The sequence below is a fragment of the Cryptomeria japonica genome, chromosome 7 (assembly GCF_030272615.1).
Source record: "Cryptomeria japonica chromosome 7, Sugi_1.0, whole genome shotgun sequence".
NCBI classification, from domain to species: Eukaryota; Viridiplantae; Streptophyta; class Pinopsida; order Cupressales; family Cupressaceae; genus Cryptomeria; species Cryptomeria japonica.
In genome coordinates, this window is record NC_081411.1 from 600,591,675 (window position 1) to 600,614,901 (window position 23,227).

At 37.5% G+C, this 23,227-nt stretch overlaps 1 protein-coding gene across 8 annotated transcripts in view; it reads left to right on the plus strand.

The window, feature by feature from the left end:
* LOC131029660 (uncharacterized) overlaps positions 1-23,227 on the plus strand; it is a 127,651-nt gene that overhangs the window by 40,239 nt on the left and 64,185 nt on the right. For all 8 annotated transcript variants that reach the window (XM_057960238.2, XM_057960242.2, XM_057960240.2 and 5 more), the window contains 2 exons: positions 3,349-3,679; positions 3,838-4,037. In XM_057960238.2, the coding sequence (XP_057816221.2) occupies positions 3,349-3,679; positions 3,838-4,037 (531 nt within the window). The remainder of the gene's footprint in view (positions 1-3,348; positions 3,680-3,837; positions 4,038-23,227) is intronic.

The following is a 23,227-nucleotide window of genomic DNA, read 5'->3' on the forward strand; positions in this document are numbered from 1 at the left end:
TGTCACTTGTAGAGTTCTCTTTCAACTTGCAGAAGTTGGAAATGAGGTTTGAGCATCAAGGTAGGAAAGTGGTACTTAGAGGACTTTTGGATGGAGGACCTAGAGTGGTGTCACTCAAGAGGATGGAGTGGCTCATCAGGCATGGACAGGTAGAGTGGCTCATCAAGCATGGACAGGTAGAGTGGACAACATAGTGTCTCATCATGCCAACAATTCATGAAATTCTAGGTCAGCAAAAGAGCAGCTATCATCTAGATGTTCAAAGGTTGCTATCTAAGTATAGCAAGGTGTTTGGGAGTATCCCGCATGGAGTCCCTCCTAAGAGGGTAATAGAGCATGTCCTTGAGCTAGAGGAGGGAGCAAAACCAATGGTTACTACTCCTTATCGACATCCTAGGAGACACAAGGATGAGATAGAAAAGGCAGCTAAGGAGTTATTGGAGATGGGGCACATAAGACCTAGCAAAAGCCCATTCACATCAATAGTAGTTTTGGTGAAGAAAAAAGATTGAACAATGCAGATGTGTATTGACCATAAGGCTCCGAATAAAAAGACTATAAAAAACAGGTATTCCTTTCCTAGAATAGAGGAATTGATTGATGAGTTGCATGGGGCTTGGTATTTTTCTAATATAGATTTCAGGTTAGGGTATCACCAGATTCGAATTAGGAAAGAGGATATTGAGAAGACTGCTTTTAGGTGTTATTTTGGGCGTTTTGAGTTTTTGGTAATGCCCTATGGATTGACAAATGCTCTAGCCACTTTCCAGAGTTGTATGAATCAAGTATTTAGGAAACAACTAAGGAAATTTGTTTTGATATTTTTTGATGACATCCTAATTTTTAGCAAGACTTCTGAGGAGCATATGTAGTATATTAAGGAGGTATTGAGTGTTTCAGAGAGTGAGTCTCTATATGCTAAGGAGTGTAAGTGTTACTTCGAGATGACAAAACTACTCTATCTAGGTCACATCATCACTGTAGAGGGAGTAAGAGTGGACCTTGAGAAGATCAAGGCTATTATTGAATGACCTACCCATACAAATCTCACTCATCTTAACGGATTCTTTGGTCTTTGTGGATTCTATAGGAGATTTGTCAAAGGTTTTTCACAGATTGTAGACCCGCTCACAAATTTGACTAAGAATGTTTTGAGCACTTCAAGTAGCTAATGTCTACATGTCCAGTATTGGCAATACTTGATTTGTGCAAGCCTTTTGAATTGGAGTGTGATGCTTTGGGAGAGGGTATAGGAGCAGTTTTTATGTAGGAGAAGCATCCCACTGCTTTGAGAGCAGAAAGTTAAGAGGCGTGGAGAGGAGCTACTTTGTGTATGATAGAGAGATGTTGGCTATAATGAATGCCTTAGCCAAATTTAGACCATACCTAGTTGGGGGAAAGTCAATCATCAAAACAGATCACAATAGCATCAAATACTTCATGAATAAAAAGGATCTCAATGATAGTTAACAGAAGTGGGTCAGGAGATTACACATATGATTTTGATATCGTTTACGTCAAGGGAAAGAAAGACATAGTTGCTGATGCAATTTCTAAAAGGCCTTAGATATGTTCTTTGACAAAGATTTCTACTATTGTAGATAGTTAATTGCAGCAGAGTATGCCAAAGATTCATGGGAAGCAGGAGTTATAGATTGCACACTTGATGACAACAGGTACACAGTGGTTGATGAGTTGATCATGTACAAAGATAGGATTTACCATTTTTCAATTCTTCAGAGGTTGCGATTTTGTCCCATTCAATCCCTCGTATGGTAGCTTTTCTGTTGCCATTGGTGGTTACTAAAATTTTCCCTGTGGATTTTTCAGAAGCTTCTTTGTCTACTGATGGTAAGTCCACAATGGCTGATGTGTATGTTGTTCCTCCTTTTAGGAAGCTCATATATCTTCTGATGAGGCTCTCCCTTCATGGATAAAGCGCATCTGTAGGTTTTATTTTTGCTCTTGCTGTCAATTGAGGCAGCCTTTGATGGGGATGTTTGGACTTTGGTTTCTAACTGGAAATCAGTCTCTATAATGAAGGCTGTGGTTCAGATGGTTCTGAGGTCTCATGCAAAAAATCTGAAGGGCTAGTTAGTCTCCTACTTTCTTTGCCTGTGCCTTAGCCAGGCTGTTTTAGAAATCATTCTGTATTGGTTTACATTGGCTATTAGCTTTTATGTTATTAATTTCCTTGTGAGCATGGCCCCCTATAGAGCCCACAACTAAATTATAGATAAAAAACAGTTAATCTATTACCAACTCTATAGCGTCAGCTGGATATTTGGTTATAATACAGTTTTAATAATGACCAAAATTTAACTCTGTTGTAGCAAGAAACGAAATCCAGATTTTGGCATTTTATAGCAGAACTGAGGAATTATGACAGAAATTTTAGTATGGTAAAGGATAGAAAAGAAATCCATTTTTTAATTAATTTCATTCTCTCTGTAAGAGAAACATCCAGACATTTATCACGTGGAGGCTGATTTCTGCTAGAAGCATCTCATGTTGAGTACTTCTAGCATTAAGTAAGACGCTTCATTCACATCCTTAAGGTGCAGTGAACACGTTTACCACGAAGCACTGAATTTTCATACAAATTTTTATTAGTTGTCAGTGAGAAAATCAAACTGTTGAGTTGAGTATTAATCATGACTTCCCATATCTCACATGATTTCTTACTGAGAAAATCAAATGTCTTATTACCTTGTGTCTTGTATTTTGCAGAATTTTCTTTGAGGTACTTTGAATTTGAATTTTCAACCAACGCATACCTGTAATGTATATACATTTTAGAGTGAAAATTGGTTTTTTTTTGCTAAAATTTTGCTCCACAATTTATTAAAGCTTAACTTGTTTATTGTCTAAAGCTATATTATGTTGCTTAGAGGCCAAACGGGCTGATCTGAGGTCAAGATGCAGTGATCAATGAACACCACGAGAAGGATTTTGATGCAGCAGGTTATGATGGTTTTGGCTGGTTTGAACATGTGAGAAAAATTTGTGTGTAAAGTGTAAACCATGTGTTCAATTCAAAACACAAATTGATTAAAAAATCTCAAATTGTGACTAGAGCATAAACCATTACATGTCTTTCTGAGTTTCTTACTGTTGATCTGGGATTCAAATTCTTAAACAATATGGGAAATAATTCAAGAAGTTTTCTATAAAACAACTCTTCAAACTATCCTTCAATTTTCTGTTATAGTTATTTGATGTTTATGAAAACATTCTAGGACAAATGTATGCCATGCTTGAAGATTTCGATATATTGCAGTAGTCCCAAAACTCTAGTTTTCAGATCTTTTCTTTCTTACATGTTACACCTTTGATCTGGTTTATCAGACAAGTATGGAGACAGAAATTCAGACTCTGAAGGAGCAAGTTAAGCGACTTGAACAGTTATTGGAAGGAAGGGAAGTAAACATTGCCTTGGATGAATTAGCAGACATATCTAATCATGAAGAGCCAAAATTGCCTTCTATCTTTCTCCTGGGAGGATATAATGGAGACCAAGATTTGTGGTTGAATACACTTGATGGATATTCACCGCGAACAGACACAATCAAATCGCTTGCACCAATGCCTAGTGTTCGCTCATATGCTGCAGCAACTATTCTGGACAACAGCATTTATGTATTTGGTGGTGGCAATGGAAGTCTGTGGTATAATAGTGGTATGCATATGCTCTCTGTTAAATCAGATATATTTTAAATTATCTTAATTCCCCATGTTGAAATTGATGAATATCCACAATAAAATTGGTAGTCACTAGTACCTTGTTACGTTGTGTTATATAAAAGGTCTGATAACCTTCTGAATGTTTCTGTAAAGTTGAACGTTATGATCAGGAGAGTGATTCATGGACTACATGTCCATCAATGAATCTGTGTAGAGGAAGCTTGGCAGGAGCTTCTCTAGATGGAAAATTATTTGCATTGGGTGGAGGAAATGGGGCAGAATATTTTTCTGATGTGGAGATGTTTGATCGCTTTCTTGGCAGTTGGATATCCTACGGAACCATGCTTCAAAAAGTAAGAACTGCTTCTGGTTTTGTGTATTTTTCCCAGAGTCTACTTGAGTTGATTACTATAGGATAGCACATGTAAGCCTTATATAATTGACTTTGTATTTTAAAATTTTCAGCTATTCTTCCTTGAGTATTGTAGGATCTTTGTTCTTCATCCATTTGTACAATGATGCTATTTCTTTCCATGTAATAGGTATTTTTGGACCTTAATTTTTATATCCATACTACAGAGGTTATGACCCAAAATTGGTTTCTTTACATGATGCAAATATTGTCTGAGGTGGATATTTACTGTGATAAGAAATGGTATAGCAAATCATCTTATAATAGATAATTTTCTACTAAAAGTATCGTTTTGAAAGGCAGTAATTCAATAATGATCTTACTGATCTCATTGAAATTGGAAAACTTAAACTAAAATAAAGGGTGGAGCTTTGATTAGTTTTAGGGGATTATTGCTTGCTGTTAATTAGGAAGTATGTCTAATGAATGAATCCTCCTAACCTTAATAAGTTACTTCTATGCTTGACTGCTTTTATATGATCAATTGAGTAATTGATTACTTTTATGATATATGGTGCTTAGACAATTAGTCAATGTAATTGAATAAATATCATTCTCCATTTTCAAAATACCCCACTTGATAGTGTGTTTCATGCTTCTTAGAAGTGTATGTTGCGCCATTTTCATCCCATTTAGTTAGTCGTAGTCTAAGTTACTTGAAATATACCTTTCTAAAAATGCCTAACAATTTCCATAGAAAGTTTTTCTAATGCAATGCTGAACCATAAACACTTATTTGAACTGAAACCCTCTTCTGAATAAAAAAACTCATCATATTATTAAAATCTGAATTCCAATTAACATTTAATAAAAAATCCACAGAATAAAAAGAACCTGATTACCAAGAAGCTAGAAATTCAAGGTAGTGTGCCAGTGCCAAAACGCACAAGCAATAATTTTTAGTCTCCAATCTAACTTTAATAAAAGGCCGCGATCACTTCTGATTGGTTTTTTTTTTCTCTGAGGAATCAGACCTGCATTAACTCCCACACAGCTCAACTCCCTTTTACCTATGATGAACCTTTAAAAATGCAATTAACTTTTTCTTTGCTATGCTTGCCAGATCACCTCCTCTTTAGCTGCTGATTGGACTTGGTCAAAGCTGTGGATACCTTGGAAAAGCTTTCTTTGAGGTTATGGTTGGCGGCAAGATTAGAGGCAGCTGTCTTAAGAAAGAAAAAACACAAACAAAAGTTTCAAATCTTCCAACCTGCTAAATTTCTTACTCATGCCACCTGCCAAGAACATTATGAATTTCTATTTGTCTTTTGCAATCTCCTTGTCATGCTCAAAATCCCTTTTGACTTGTTTTTTTTTGGATTGACTTACCTTTTCGATGCTTTTAAGTGGTATGGCTGGGTAGGCGACCAAACGATGAATATAAAATTCTTGATTTATTTTGAAAGGATCATACTAGTATAAATAAATTAAAAAATATATGTTTTTTGATTTTTTGATTTGCAATACCTGCAATAACCTGTTAAGCCCAAACCTGACCTCTGCATGAAGCCAATTGTAAGAACTTGAAGATTTTTATCCTTCAATTCCGGATAATCCAAGAGGGATTTCTTTAGGGAAAGATGTTGAACCAAGACTTTGCAACAAGGTTTTTTGGAAAATAGATAATGATAGAGTGATTTGCATTTTCCAATATTTTCTTTTTTAATCCTTTTTCCATCCAACTCTGAAAGTAATTAAAAAATGTGTAATGTCCCCTTTCCAAATTTGCCCTAGAATCACATTTGCAACAAGTTAGGGTTAGGTTTACGTCTTTACCAAGTAAAATATCTCCTTTAAAAAATACGATCCTGGATTTGAATCCTGCAACCATAACCAATCACACAATAATATTCATAATATCAGGGTTACACAATAACACATAATATTCATATCACATCTATAATATTATTCAAACACATTAGGGTTTTGGAGGACGAGACATGATAGGTCCGTTCAAAGCAATCTCCACACTAAGCCTAGTAGTGGACACTCACCCTGTTGGCCTTGGTGGGCAAGCAACATGGACATCCACCGGGGTGGCCTACTTAGTGGGGTGCCTGTACTTGCCGTCCCCATCTATGTCTCATCCCCTTGAAGACATTAGCCATCATTGTAAAGTCGGAGAGAAGATCGTAGTGGGTGTTTCTTGGTTGTCCTGTCTAAGCCCAGGGCAGATCTTTGCCCTCTTGGGCCTAGGGGCAGGCAACATGGACATCCCTAGGGTGGTCTACTTAGATGGCAACCTTCTAATTCCCCTCTTTTCTACTCCTCCTTCCTTCCATTCTTGATGGAGGTTTCATACACAGTTATTGCAGACATATACATTCAATAGCTAGTCATAAATATGTATATATGGATTGAGATAAACATTAACAGTAATGCAATGGCAGATATATAGTATATACCACCAGATGCAAGTATTAGTAGATGTAGTTACATAGATCTGAAATAGTTATAAGTCTGCTTTTTCTACATCTGGACTGCAAACTATCTCTCTTGTTCCATGGTGATAATTGATTCCCTCTCCTGATGTTTGATGATTGTCTGGTTGTTGATTAAATTCTTATTGTTGTCTTGTTTGATGCTTCATGCCTTCTTCTCCAATGCAGACCCACCTTATATATATGTGCTTTTATCCTCTTCTATCTCTTGAATGATTTTATATTTGAATTCCTTAATCGTTCCACTTGCTTTATTGATATATCTTCATTTCTGCTACACACATCTGTTTGTGTCTGCATGTTATGCCCTCCCCCATTCTTCACAAAATCTTATATCTCCATGAAGTGAGGCACCTCTTTTAGAAAAAGACAACCTTTTAAGAAGACATTAATCTTGGTTATGCCAACTGCTACCCTCGGAGACATTACTAATTTCTGTCTTAAATAAACCTTAATTGCTGCCCTCAATGGATTTTAATTGCTGCCTTAACACTTCAACATTTGCTACTTCTAGTGATCATTGCATAGCCTAAATTCCTTTGGAATCGCCACCTGGTAATGATATATTAATCAATCCCTCCCTTTATCTTGGCGATTTAATCTTCATTTATATATGCCTTGGATCATATGCCAATGTGTGGTCAGCCCAAAAACAAATAATAAGGTAATGTTAGTTTGCATATAATAAAGGGAGTCGGCCTTGTATAAATTGGATTTAATCCGTTTTAAATATCAATAGGTCAGCCATTGCTTGGAAAATAATAATTTTTTTCCCCTTTACTTTGAGTGCCTAGATATTATATATATATGGCGGGGGTCATGACAAAATGTTTTTTATTTTATTTTTATTTTGAATATTTATCATTTTCCCCCTTTTAATTATTAATTATGTTTTGGGTCATTAGTATCCTTTTTGGTTGAAAATTTTTTATTTTTCATTTTATAATTTTTATTTCTTTTTTGGCCCAATTTAATAATAATAAATAAAGTGTCAATTTCGAAAGTTATAACTGAAGGTACTGTTGATTTGTTTTTTAGACACTTCTAAGTTCTAACACATAATAAAATACCAAAAGTATTCTACGCTCTCTTGATCAAAATCTTCTCGGATGCTGAATTATATGATAGAGCCAATATGAATCCAAGGTTTCTATTGTCAGGTCTTGATGTATGGATAGCTCGATGATTTGATGTGATACTGCTGGAATCACAAGGTGGGCTTACGTTAATCTTTGAATGCTTGAATGTTTGGAACGATGGACAATCTTTGGTGAAACAAAACTAAACCTTGCTTTGACATGCAAAGCAACAACTCCACAAAGCTTAGTGCAATCTTCTAAGGAGAACAAAATGATGTTCCAATCACTATTATCAACAAGGATACCATTAAGGCAATGCATATCAAAGTGTGAATAGCAATTGAAGTTAAGCTCATTTAAGGATTCCAGTTGATCACACAAGGCAAACTTACAATCAGCAAATTGCTAGTGGTATGGATACATGATTGATCACACACAAAGTTCTTTCATTCATCTAAACAATATGAAAATGAATTGAGAAGTAGAGACCATGCAACTTGTTGAAATGACACATTAAACTCACCATAGCTTCAATGAAATCGTATGCTCTTTACAACAAAGTCTTGGCAACAATCTTTGCCTTCTCCTAATCAAACTTCTATTCTATCTTCTACTCTACTCTTATCTATTCTCTAATTTGCCTACCATTAACCTTTACAAAATGAGAGATTTGAGCCTTTTATAGAGGCTTTATTACAATGAATGGCTCAGATTGATTCACAATCAATGGTCAAGATTACAAGGTGGAAACCCTAATTAGGGTTTGTTACAACAACTCCCTTTGGCCAATGAGAAAATTACATTTAGGCTCAATATTGAATGTGAACCAATAGAATATGAGGCTAGGTATCTCGAATTTTGTGTTCACATGTGGAAGTTGTCTCCTTGATGGATGAGCTAGGTGCATCGAATCTCGATGCCTTGACTTCGAATAATATGATTGGATTAGACTTGGTCACCACCTCAGCTTGCTTGATCTTTGTAACTCATCACAAGTTGTAGATGAATGAGGCATTTCTCTTGATACTCAACATTTCCAAGCTCAAACATGAATGAGATGAAGGTAGGAGATATTCCCAAATTATATCATCTTCTAACTTTGACAAACTCTTCTGGAACTATCTCCTATGTTGATCACTTCCACACTAGAGCTTTCATTTGGCTGTACTAACAATGATTCTTGGATTTCTAGAGGAAATAAAAGCTTGTGTAAAAGTTCTTCCTTCAGCACGTGTACTCTCATGTTGTGAAGCCATTCCTTTGTATTGTGGTGGATTGATCTCCTTCATCATTCAATAACCCAAACCTAAAAATAAAAACATACTTGTACATGAAAATGCAAGAAATTATGAAAGGAAAATGTTAAGGCAGCAGTCTTGCATTCCTAATCGCATAAAATCAGAATTCTGGAAATAAATTTAGAATTTCTGGAAATGACTAATCAACAACTAAAAATCAAGGAAATGGATATGCTTTCTTTTGCCTTAGAATTTCCTGTGTGGTCCCTCAAATATTGCTCTTTCTTTTGCCACTGGCTGGAATTCTGTCCTTAAACACATAAGCTCATACCTTCAGGTCTGAAATTGACTTGTCTCTGTTGAAATCTGCCTCTTTTATTCATTCCCAATTTCTGATCTGATTTTAGATTCATTATCTGAAATTACGTGGTTTGAATTGCAGAATGATTTTATTTTCTTTCATGAATCTGTACCTCCCTAGCATGGAATTCACTTCTTATTTAAGAGAATATAGATTGAATGAGATGGTTGAAACAATCGACCATCTTAAATAAGTATTGATCCTAAACGGAGGCGTCTGTTGTTATTTTATTTTTCTAAAAGGCCAACTTATATGTTTTTCATTTTTTATTAAAAGATTTTCAACGTTCAAACTTTAATGTCGATGAAAGCCGACTTAACTCTTTTATTATTTTATTTTGAATTTTGAACGGCTTTTGTTCAAAATAGAATGCTTTTGTCTTTGGAAATCGGTCATTCCATCTTTGGAAATCGGTCATTCCATTATTGCTGCCACCTCATCCTTATGTTACATTATGCCTTATTCCCCTTTGTCATGGATTCCAAGGGTCAAGGTGTCAACGGTCTCACGTTTAAATGAAATACCTTGTCTTACGAGTGGGCCCTCTTTATCCTTGCTGGTGCTAATGACTTCCTTATGCTCGTTGGGGGTTCAAAATAAAAAAGAACATGCCGCGGTAGTGGAGGGGGTGAAGGATGTGGGGAAGTAAAGTGCTGTGTGGGAGAGAGGGGTGCGGGAGGATATGCTGCGGTGGAAGGAAGGTAAGAGATGTGAGGTAAGAACATGACGTGTGGAGAGAGGTGTAAGAAAGGTTGGAAAAGAAATGAAGTGCCTCTGTGGCAAGGAAGTGAGGGATGTGGAAGGGAAGGTGAAGGGGGTATAAGGTTATGCTAAGGGAAAGGGAGGTATAAGGGATGAAGGATGTGGGAGGTGAAAGGGTAATGAAGGAGTTGGCAGTGGGTAGTAGAAGGGTAGGCTAGGATGGGATGGGGGTTAGGTAGGTGAAGGAAAGTAGGTTAGGATAGGATTGGGGTAGTAGAAGTTAAGGAGTAAGCGGGTAAAGGGTATGAGGTGTGGGTTGGAGGATGTAGGAAATAGAAGTTGGGAGGTATGGAGGAAGGTGAAAGGAAAGGTTAGGAAGGTAGGAAGGATGAAAGGGGAAAAGGAGAGGGTGAAGTGGAAGGTAAAGGATGGAAGATGGAGGATGTAGTGGAAAGGGGCAAGTGAAGGTGAAGTGCAAATGAGATGAAGGAAAGAAAGTGAAGTGAGGGAGAAGTGGAAGGAGATGGAAACGGAAGGAAGGATGGGATGAAAGGACGCAAATGAGGATGGGAGGGAGGTTGGATGGAAGGGATAAATGGTGAAGGGATGAAGGATAAAGAGCTAAGTGGAAGGTTAAGGTGGGATGTGGTGGGGAAGGATGGATGAAAGGAGAAGGATGGAAGGAGGAGGATGAAAAGGCAGACTCCCTCTAGAGAAGATTTTATCCTTGAATTTCCTTCTAGAGACCCAAGGAAAGCAACCGATATTCCAGTTTCACTCTTTTCATACATTTCTTACTCCAAACCCTCATCATGGAATTCATGCTTGGACACGACCTAGAAATTGCATACCATCCTCTCTCAAGTAAGGGGGTAAAAGCTCTAAAAACACTACTAAGCTAGGCAACCTAAGAGAACATCTACCCTAAAAAGCAAAAAAGTGGGAGTCCCCATTTGCAATGGGGCGATGTGTGAAAACATCACAAAGGGTACCTTTTGGACAAATTAATAAATTATTATTATATTATTTCCTTGCTAATTGTCCCTTTAGCCAATGAGGAATAAAAATAGGCTTTGGGTTCTTTGATTCATTTTTGTTTGAAAAAAGGGATGCTACAATCAGTCCTTTCCGAAACAGCTTGGCTTCAAGCAATTGCAAGCTGGGATGTTGAAACCCTTGAAATGACCTTCCTAGGGATTTTTACTAATAACAGATAAACGAACAACCAAACCAAGAGATAATTCATTCCATGTAATTTTCACAAAATTACAGGTAGATCGATGAGGTATTTATTGACATGCAACAAGGGTTTTAATACTAAGACTATCAAACAAAGCTTCAACCAGGGACAGCATTAAATATCTAGTGTTGAATAAAAGGCGTACCGAACATAGCATCAGGATCAGGTTACAATCTTTGACAAAGGCTAATATGAACCAGACGCTGAAAATGGCTTTCACTGTTCGAACTGCTTTTGTTGATGATGGTTGATCTGAAATAGCAGCAATGGGAGCCTTTATATGGAGTGCTGTAGGTCTTTCTACCAGGTTGAGGCAGTGATACAAATCAGACTGTCTATGTTGCTTCTAATGGCCCAAAATAAACAGATTCAGCTTGAGCGATAGAATCCTTGAATAGACTTAATGTTTCCAGAATAAATCAGACTGCTGTTGCAGACCTGGGGCTACATCCAGAACTGCTGGTAACAAGGGTTTCGTCCTGCTTGAATACTAAATTGCAGAGAACTCATAAATCGATAAAAGAAGACCATAATGAATGTTTCTTTGGTGAATTGACCCCTTAAATGATAACTACATGCTCTCTAAAAAGGCCATCGATTGCCTCTAGAAGACTCCTCATTAGCGACTTAGGCAAATAATATAAGTTGTATTAATTATTAAATGACCCCCAAGTATGGTTGCCTAGGAGAGATAACGTTATAACTTAAAAATGGCCCCAACATAAGTCATAACGAATAATTAAAATATTTATGCACAATACTTAAGCTTTTTGGCCTTATTTTAATTTTTCACTCATTCCTTATTAAATTTTGCCTTAGCTCCAAATTGGGGACAGTACAATTCTTCCCACCCCGAGATTTCTTGCCCCAAGCAATCACAAGAACCAAATTTGATTAAGATCAGGAACACCAAGCAATACCTGGATCCCAAAGAAGACTTGGTGCATCTACTACAGGTCTCCACTGCTATAAGCTGTTGTAAACATGATAATGCCCAAAGCTATGAAGCTACCATAATCCTATGCATTGCTATTCAGCTTCAAATCAATAACATCATGTATAGAACCTTCCCCATGAAGAACATTGGTCATATATGACCCCACATAAGTGTCCGTAAAGTCTAACGTATCTGGAACAGTAATGTTGTCATGCATATTGATTACACCAAGGGCTGAAGTTATTATATTGCTGCTAGCACCATGTATCAAGGCTGCCAAGTCATGGGTATAAGGACATATGTTGCTGCTGTCATAGATGGGATAGTCTGATTTATCTCCATGTCTCCCATTGGTATTTTCATTATCAAGGTAAGCTTGCATACATTTGGCTGCCACAACCTGTGAGTTAACACTTTTGGCAGCTCTCAACACAACTTGCTTACCTTCATGAGTAAACTCAAGTTCCATTGTGTTGAAATCTTGGATGTGTCTTCCAAGAGACTTCAACCATGGTACTCCCAAAACTAGTTCGGTGCCATCAATTCCAACAACATAGTATTTGTCTTCAGAGGTATAATTATCTAATTCAATACTCAACCTTGGTATTCTTCTAGTGCAACTGATTTTGGATCCATCTGCCAACATGGCACTGAATCCGGAAAAGTCTTCTACTTGTAGTCCTTCCTTGACTACAAAGTCCTCATCAATAAAGTTATGTGTAGCACCGCTGTCCACCATACACACAACTTTCTATCCTTTGACAATCCCATTCACATGAAAAGATGGTCTCTAGATCCACTAAATAGGGAAGCAAATGTACCACGTGTTCTGTCATCATGCTCATTATCCTCACTGCTGTCCACATCAGATATCACCTCAATAAGATGAGCCTTGCCCTTACCAAGACATCTATGTCCTGGTTCCCAAGGTTCTTTGTAAGAAAATCAAAGGTTCTTTCTTGTTAATTCATTTCTTGACTCTTTCTACCTTAGGAGATGTGTTCTTGGGTCGAATAGGAGTCTTCTCATCTGATTCATCATCCGATTTCATATTTTTTAAAGTTCATCATGTGTGGCTGAAAAGGAGGTGTGACCTTAAGGTCAATAGCTAACCCAATGGCATCATGCAAAGTACTAGGCTTATGTGCTTTGACCAACCCCCTTAAATTGTCACTCAAACCTTCAACAAACAACATAGTCACTCGCCTCTCAGACATATCAGGAACCATAACTGCAATTTTCTGAAGCTCATTTATGTATGCTTCCACATGTCCAACCTGCTTGAGTTGAGCGAAGTCTCTGTAGTAGATCTCTATATCTTTCCTGTCAAATTGAGCAATCAACTTATTGACAAATTCCTCATAGGAATGGATCAAGGCATGATCCTGGGACACTAACCCATGATGCCACCAATCATATACTACACCCTCTAGATGCATTGTGGCAAACTGTATAGCCTTCTGTTCCTCCATAGGTTTCAGTGACAGGAGTGTATCGAGTTTGTGCACCCATGATCTGGCACTTACTTTCCTGCTTCCATCAAAAGTGGGCAATGAAACCTTGTTCAATGCATCCTTAAATTCTATAGGTTGAGTGTCTTGCCTGGTTTGCCCTCTAGATCTCCTTTCTTGCCTCTCCAGGCGGAATTTGGCTTTATCCCTTCTCTGGTTTATGAATTGATTTAGGTTGATTAACTGCCTTACATCATTTGGGAGCATTTTGTACTCGTCATATGCTACCATGACATCATCCGTGATTTGAGTCTCCTATTCCTCTACTTCTGGAACCACTTCCTCTTCAGCTGGCCTTGGCACAAACACAGGTCTTAGAGGCCGATCTAATCTGGTGTTCACTGTCCTAATAGCGTTAGAAGCTGTCCTTTCTTGATGATAATTCCTGGCCTCACTTCTAACTACATCTTGACCTTGTGCCTGCGGTTGTTGGATCCTTAAATTTCCAAGTGCAGCTAGAAGCTGATTATCTTGTGGAAAACCCTTCAGGGTAAAAAACCACGACAATAATAGTTTCTTTTAAAAATAAGAGGGCACCAACCCAATTACATCTGTGAGCTGCAACTCATCTGAAGAGCACTTACAAAAACATAGAGGTTCCAACCTCCTAATTGAGCACCTACTCAACAAACATCATAAGAAAGAGATTACAAAAATAGTATCTGTGTTTTATTCAGCAGTGAATAAAACGCTTAAACTTAATACCCCTACAGTAAGACTAATTTCTGCAATAAAAGTCCTATGTAGAAACAATACATTCCACCCAATATTGTCCCAGAAATGTATTTTTCTTCATAGATTCTCTTCTCCTTACATCCACTTCATATCAGATAGATATGCAATGCAGTTGAACACTTGAAACTGGAATTTTCTCAACAGATAATAATTCATACAGCTTGATATTAAATATTCACGATATCAGCTACTGCTTCAGCATTCCAGAGTCTGCGTTTTTTATAAATCTTGGACAAATACTCAAACCCTCAGAATTTTTCTTACATAGTGAACATACCCAGCGTTAGCATTCAAAGAATGACTCAGCTAAAACCATATCAAACTCAATCTTAATTTGCCTCCTACCCACACGCACTTTTACATTCCTTCAGAAAATTTTAGATTAGACGCTAACATCATAATACTTGCATTGTATCAAATTATTCTTCACTTTCGGCTCTACTTATACACCTTCACTTTTTCAAAAGAAACCAAAAACCAAAAACTCAACAACATACAGATCAATAGATCTTCTCACAAAATCAAAAGCGTATCTCTTTGAAAAGGAAAACGGCACTGCAACAAAAAACACTACACGTGCACAGCATAGGAAAAACAGCTCTTAGCAGAACATTCACGTCCAGAAGAAGGAATAACCAAAAAGAAAAACGATTCTCCAGAAAACAACACTCCACACTCCAAAACAATGTAAAGATTAATAAAAATTAATGCTGAATCTGCGCTAAAGAAATCTGACATTATTCAGCACCAAATGATATCGCACAATCCAAAATAATATCACCGCTCACTCCAAATGAATGAATGTTTTTTTTTAAACGCATACTTCACCAACCAAAACCTTCTCGAGGTGTTTGTTTTCTGCTTACACCACCGACTATTACCAGCTAAACATTGCGACTTCATCATTTAAACATCAGCCGACGCTTTTTTATTAAAAAAAAAACTCCTTCGAACCTTAAAAAAAAACGGCTGAACAATCACTGTCAACACAATATTTAGCTCCTTGTAAATGAACTTCATATTTATTACACCAAACACGACTTTTCAGAATACCCAACAACTTATGAATATCATCAAAAAGACGTTAAAACAAAACGTCTCTGTTCCATACATACAGCACTCCTTTCCTTGCGTTTGCCAAGTGAAGAACACTTTTCAGAAGCCAAACAACCACACAAAAACACATCTGTTGAATACTGAACAAAAAACCGGAAAGCATCATAAACTGAGCCTGAATATTCAAAAACTGAATCCTGTAGAATATTCAGATACAGACGTGATATATAGAATATATTGAATAGCCGACAAGGAATGAATAGAATGCCCATTCATATCATACAAAACACAGTTTTAGATAATCAAACAAATGAACTTCAGAATATCTGCAGCGACTATACCAACAAATATAAGAAACACAATTAGCACATTTGAGTCTGAAAAAGAACTAAAGACCTGATAAAACAGAACCATTCACTTTAACCACAAAATGACCTTCAACATCAATGACAAATGTTCATCATTGTTGAGACTGCATAAATTTTTGCATCATCTGTTGTTGCTGCTGTGCTATCTGTGTCATAATATCCTGAAGGCTTGGTTGACCATTTCCGCCATCATTTCTTTGTTCAGCCATGTTGCTAGAATCAAACAGGAGATCCTCTTCTCCTTCCAATTGCTGGTCGGACCTACTCCTGGTGAAGTATCTATGTGATCCAGACCCTCTCGACTGCATATAAACTTCTCAAACTGACATGCAACTGATTAGAAGCAACATGCAACCATAAATTCTGACATGCAATTGATTAGAAGCAACATGCAACCATAAATTCTGACATGCAAGTGATTTGATCACTCTCAAACCAACATGCACAGGGAAATCCTCACAGGCTGGCAGGGTCACTGCACTTTGATACTACTGAAATATCCTTGCTAGGGATTTTTACGAATAACATATATAAACGAACAACCAAACCAAGAGATAATTCATTCCATGAGATTTTCACAAAATTATAGGCAGATCGATGAGGTTTATGTTAACATGCAACAAGGTTTTAATACTAAGACTATCAAACAAAGCTTCAACCAGAGACAACATTAAATATCCAGTGTTGAATACAAGGCATACCAAACATAGCATCCGGATGAGGTTACAGTCTTTTGACAAAGGCTAGTATGAACCAAATGTTGAAAATGGCCTTCACTGTTCGAAATGCTTCTGTTGATGATGGCTGATCTGAAATAGCAGCAATGAGAGCCTTTGTATGGAGTGTTGTAGGTCTTTCTACCAAGCTGAGGCAGCGATACCAATCTGACTGTCTATGTTGCTTCTAACCGCCCAAAATAAATAGATTCAGCTCTAGAGATAGAATCCTCGAATTGACTTAATGTTTCCAGAATAGATCAGACTGTAGTTGCAGACCTCAGGCTACATCCAGAACTGCTGGGAGCAGGGGTTTCGTCCTTCTTGAATACTAAATTGCAGAGAACTCATAAATCGATAAAAGAAGACCATGATGAATGATTTCTTTGGTGAATTGACCCCTTAAATAATAACTCAATGCTCTTCAAAAAAGCCATTGATTGCCTCTAGAAGACTCCTCATTAGCGACTTAGGCAAATAATATAAGTTGTATTAATTATTAAATGACCCCCAAGTATGGTCGCCTAGGAGAAATAATGTTATAACTTAAAAATTGGCCCCAACTTAAGTCATAACGAGTAATTAAAATATTTATGCACAATACTTAAGCTTTTTGGCCTTATTTTAATCATTCACTCATTCTTTATTAAATTTTGCCTTAGCTCCAAATTGGGGACATTACAACCCTCCTAAGTGGCTCTTTAGTGGTAAGATCCTTCCATTGTACCAAATACTTTGTAATCATCCTATTTCTTAATTTCTTTTGTTTGACATCCAAGATAGTTTCAAGTACCAATATAATTTTTCTTTCATCATCCAAAGGAGGCAACTCAGTAGAAGGACTAACATGATGTCTTTTAGGCTTTTGAGGCATGATACATGAAACACATTTTGTATCGTGCTTTGCTATGGTATCTCAAGCTCATAAGCCACTTGAACAATTCTCCTCATGACCCTATATGGCTATAGGAATGGGGCTTGAGTTTTAAGCTCCATTCTTCTTGATAGAAGCCTATCTATATGGCTGTAGACTTAACAGAACCATGTCACACCTCAAAACTCTTCTTTGTACGATTCTGGTTTGTACATAATTTGTATTGGTTTTGAGCAGGTTGGATTGAAGACACTAAATATCTCTTGGCTTTGTGCAATCTAGTTTTTTGCTCTTGGCAGTTGGCACCATATCGTCAGCAATAACCAAATTCATGAAGGAAGGGGTGTCATAGCCATACAATGCTCTGAAAGGTGACATATTTTATGTGGTATTGTAGTATGGTATGTGATAGTCCTGAAAATGACTGTGCAAAATTTGGTGTCTCTGACAAAGATTTTAGTTATTTTGACTCTTTGTTGCTCTTTGTTTTCGCCCTTAGGGTTTAGGGTGTTCAGGTTTATACGTTCTCGGATGAAATTTTGTTGTAAACCACATGCCTGTTATATTTTCGCGTTACCTTTTTCATTTTAAAGCTTGAGGGTCTTTACCATCGTCAAAAGGGGACCGCTTTCTTTCCCTAAATGTTATTTCCTACCGAACTTTTAAGAAAACTATGTATTTTGCATTATGGTAGGGCCCCCCTTTTTATATTTCTGTGGGTTCTCAATTCCCTAAGTCCGACTTTGATATTTCGGGTTTTATTTCCTCAATCAAATGCCGAGCAACTAATGGTCCCCCATGAATCTGCACGAGCGAGCAGATCGGACGGCTCTCGCAAAACCGCGGTGAAAGATGTGGGGAGGTTAAGGACCGCAGCATCGCGGGATGATGCCACGTGTCCCAAGCGGGCTGAGCAAGTCAACTAATAGGGTAATTGGCGAAGTGGAGATTCCAGGATGATTTGGTGATGCTTCGTCAAGTTTTAAAGGGGCCCACTTGCTACATAGGAGGGTAAATATCGACATTGACCGATGATGATCGTGCGATGTGCCGTGCTGGATAGATCTACGGTGGATATAGAACATCTTTCAAAAGAGGTGAAACGAGGTCGTTTTTTCCTCATTCACGCGGGAAAATAGAGACAGAAGAAGTAGGTATGCTGACATGGAAAACAGAGGCAAATCGAGACAAGTGGGTGCCGACTGATTTTCAAAATGCCGTTTTAAGGGGTGTTTTGTTAAGTCGAGTCGTATTTGCAAGACAAAGCTGGCAACACTTGAGGTGGCAACTTCTGCATGTTTTCATTGCCACCACAGAGAGAAAATCATGTTTTTCAGAGAGATGAAAGGGATAAGGATGATTTTTTGAGCTGGAAGCAAGATGATCAAGGACCTGTCAACAAAATTATAGGATGCATACTGTTAAGGATTCTCACAGTTAGATAGAAAATCAAGAATCTATTGCTGAGAAAATTTCAAAAGATAAAGACTCAGTATCCGAGAAGAGGATTCTGAAGCAGAGAATCTGCAGTCAAGAAATCAAGAAATCAGAAACAAGATCGTTCATGTAAGGTGAACTTGGTCAGAAAAGCAGTGAATTGGCGGTTTAAGTCTGACGATTTCTTGATTTGATGGATATAGTTTCTTGAGTCCATTTGTTGGCAGGATGAGTAGAAAAGCATTGAAAAGATGATTTTTCCATGCATAAACACCGCTAAGAGGACTATTTCCTTTATAAATACAACTCGGTGGTGTCTCCAGTTGGTAGAAAGAACAAAGAGTTCATTATTTTCTCTCAAGATTTTAAAATGATGAAGACAATTTTTGAGCCATATCGTGCCAGGAGTTACACTGAGCTTTGTGATACTGGATGGATTTCCTATGGGAATGAGTATGTTTATAGTCGATGGAGTCTTGGAAGTGGGGAGGATAGCCGATGGAGGTTTGGAATCTGTTTCTTTCGAGAACCAACCTTGCATGGCACATCCTCTGCCTCCTCTATGTCACTCGTTGGCAGAGATTTAAAGAAGAAGCCTCATGAAGGAATGGGAGCAGAATATGGTTGGGAAGGAGTTGGCAGCTAGTCATTTCTGCAACGACATGCAAGCTGCAACCCCTTCTCGTCCTTCTATATTCCCCCACAAGCTTCTCTTTCCACTTTCTCTGATTCTGGGCATAAAGGCCTGAACTCCTCTTTTAGTGGAGGGGCGACTTTATTTTTTGTCGGGATCTAAACCCTCTTCGAGAAGGGGGAAGTACTCTGTGAAACATCAAGGAGCATCTCACGGTCCATTAGGGGTGATAGTGGCACGACTCAAAGATTTTTGTTTATACCAAAAGGCAGTTGGGAATTTTGGTTCTACTTCATCATAATCGCCAACAAGGACAGTCTTTTGGGAGATTGTGAAGAATGTTTTGTAACAAAATAACAAGCGATCTTATAAGCTTGTGACAGGTGTCTCCTCTGGCCTGAAGCTTGTTGCTCCCTTGTTTCTATAAAAGGGAAATCAGAGCCATGAGATAGGGGTCGATAAATTTGGTCTAGAAAGCTTGGATTCAAATGAGTAGGTTGTAACAGGAATTTGCAGAGCAAATAAAATGGGTTTTATGTCGTAGTCTGTTGCAATTTCTTGAAGGAGTTATATGTAATGTAATTTGTAACAAAAAATAGCTTATGAAATGAATGAAAATATTGTCCGAATTCATTTTCTCCAATGTGTGACTCTGTTATGTTTCTGAATGAGTAAGATCAAGGGTTTTTCTCGTTTGTTGCATTGTTGTGATGCATATTTCTTCTATCTTACGCTTTGACCTAGGGGGCTGGTTAAACTGCTTAGATAGGATTTGCAGACTAATAGGGCTCATGCAGGGATTTTGATAAGTATTCTGGGTTGGGATAGACAGATGAGATACATTGTAAGGGAGTGTTATCTCGAGATCTTTGGCTATTAGATTAAGGTTTCTGTTGCATTTTTATCTTTGCATTCTGCAATTTCAGTTGCCCAATGGATAAGACCTGATCGTTGCTTCCGGTCATTTTTCTATGACATTTCTTTACTCATAACTCATCAACAACTTGCTATAGCTATGATAATATCAAAATATCTTTTCATTTTCTGTGCATGATGTTTGTCGAAAAGTTGTCTCACACTCCAAAGTAGGTCGAGGATCACTGAGAGCTAGCCACTATGCAACATTCTCCCTCTTTGTTTGAGCCCCCTTTTAGGAGTGAGACCATCTGCTTTGTTTTAATGCCGCCTGCAAGTGTGGTGCGGAGATTGCAGAAGCATTAAGGGAACACCCTCCCAGGTTTTGCAGAGCCCGAAGTGTAGAAGGATAATTAGAAAATCCTTGTTATATTGTTGGTCCAAGTCCCTGAGTATCCTAAACGGTCTAGAGGTTGGCCCCTCCATGCACGATTTGAGGGCCTGACTTGGTTTCTGTCCTTGGGGGCAATGCAAAAACCCCACCAATTCCTTTTTGGGGAACCAACAGTATGTAAATTCATTTGACCCATGCTGATTGCTACCTTGCAACATAGTTCCTCAATTACCCTTGAATCCTTTTATTAACAATTTATGTTTGCCCATTTGTTTGAGGATGATAATTGGTACTTGGATTTAATTTTGTGCCCCTATCAATTAAAAAAGTTCTCACTAAAACTAAGGAACCATCTATTCCTGTTACTCAATGGTTTTAGGCAATCTGTGTACCCTAATAATCTCATTGAAGAAGAAATCAGCAACCTGAGGAGCCTTAAAATTAGTATGATTTTCGAGGAAATGAACATATTTGGTGAGTCTGTGCACCACAACATATATACAACTTTTACATTGAACCTTGGGGAGCCTTGTGATGAAGTCCAAGTTGATACTCTCCCATTTTTTATTAGGTATAGGTAAAAACTGCAATAGACCTATTGGAAAACATACTTCACTTTATTCTACTGTTAAGTAATGCAATCCTTGATGTGTTGGAGGACTTCTCCAAAATAATCTGTCCTTAACTTTCTTATAAATCTTGAAATACCTTGGGTGACCAACTAAGGGTGTATCACAGGGTGCCCTCAAGATTTTATTTATAATTTTTTGATTCAGGGACTAAATAGATCATGTCTTTGTAGAGGATGAGATAATCCACTACCTTATACTTGCTATCTTGTATTTTGCCTTAAAGGATCTCATTACCGAAGTTGTTCTTTGCATACTCTGCTATTATCAAGGCTTTACAATCAATAATAATCTCAAACGTAGAACATAGGTAAGGCTTTTTGGATAAGGCATTGGCTACCACATTATTTTTGTCTCTCACATATTATATCAACTATAAACTTATTTACCCACTTTTATTGCCTCTCATTTAACTCCTTTTTGTTGAGAGAAAATCTTAAACTGTTGTGATCATTCTTGACCACAAATTTACCGCATACTAAGTATTGTTGGAATTTGGCTAAAGCATGCATGCTAGCCAACATCTCCTTTATCATAATTGAAAAGTGTGTGTTCTATATCTTTTACTTTCCCACTCTCAAAAGCAACGAGATGCCCCTTTTACATTAGAACAACCCTTATTCCTTCCCTTGATGCATCATGTTCAAGAACAAATGAAGTAGAAAAATTTGGGGCAGTAAGTGTTGGGCAAGAACTCATGACTTTTTTGAGTTTTTCAAATGTGGATTGAGCTGTTTCGGACCATCAAAATGCATCTTTCTTTGTCAATTATGTCAACAAAGCAGTAAGTTGTGAAAATTGTTCGCAAAGCTCTTGTAATAACTGCAAAATCCCATGAAAGCTCTCAAACATGTCAAAGAAGTAGGTGGTGGCCAATCTCCTATTGCTTGAATCTTGTCTTGATCCAATTGTACTCATGCACTGATAATATGCCCCAAGTAATAAATATTTGGTCATACCAAACTCACACTTGGACTTCTTTGCAAAAAGAGTTTGTTTCTCAAGAATTCCTAGCCTTGTATCCAAGTGTTTGAAATGCTCTTCCCACGTTTTGATGTACACCAAAATATCATTGAAGAACACAAAAACAAGCTTCCTCCTTGCTCCATGAAAATATGATTCATACAAGATTGGAATAAAGCTAGAGCATTGGTTAACTGAAAAGGCATAACCAAGAATTCTAAATGTCCATAATGGCATTTGAAGGCTGTTTTCTGTACATCTTTGTCTCTTATCTTGATTTGGTGATAACTAGATCTCAAGTCAATTTTGGAGAATTAAATTGCTCCATTTAGTTTATTGATCAACTCATTGGGTATTGGGTACTTGTCTTTAATGTTCTTGTTTAAAGCATGGTAGTCTGTACACATTCTCATAGTACCATCTTTCTTTTTCACTAGTACTATTGAAGAAGAAAAGAGACTATGACTAAGACACGTGTCCTATCTCCAAAAACTCTTTAATTGTTTTTTTAATTTCCTCTTTGAAGGATCTCAGATGACAATATGGAGCAACCATGACACAGTTAGGAGGCAATATGTGAGGTATATCTTTGAACATTGTGCAATGCCTGTTTAAAATAGTCTATATCTCAACAGGATAGCATCTCTTACGATCGGGTGTGGATGTATCCTTCACAAAGCATTGAGCCAGCCACTCTATTGATCCCTTATGGAAATCTTTCTACCCTTTTAGCTGAAATCTCTAGAGGAGCACCATTGGCCATACCACTAAGTACAACCTCTTTACTATCATGATGGAAACTCAGCTCCATGGCTTTGTAATTTTGTGAGATTTCCTCAAGGGAATGGAGCCATTGCACTTCTAACACTAGGTTCATTTCACCTATGCCAACTACATAGAAATCAACAGTAATTTGAGATTATCAAGTGTGATATCGAATCCTTTGACCCTCTTGATGCAT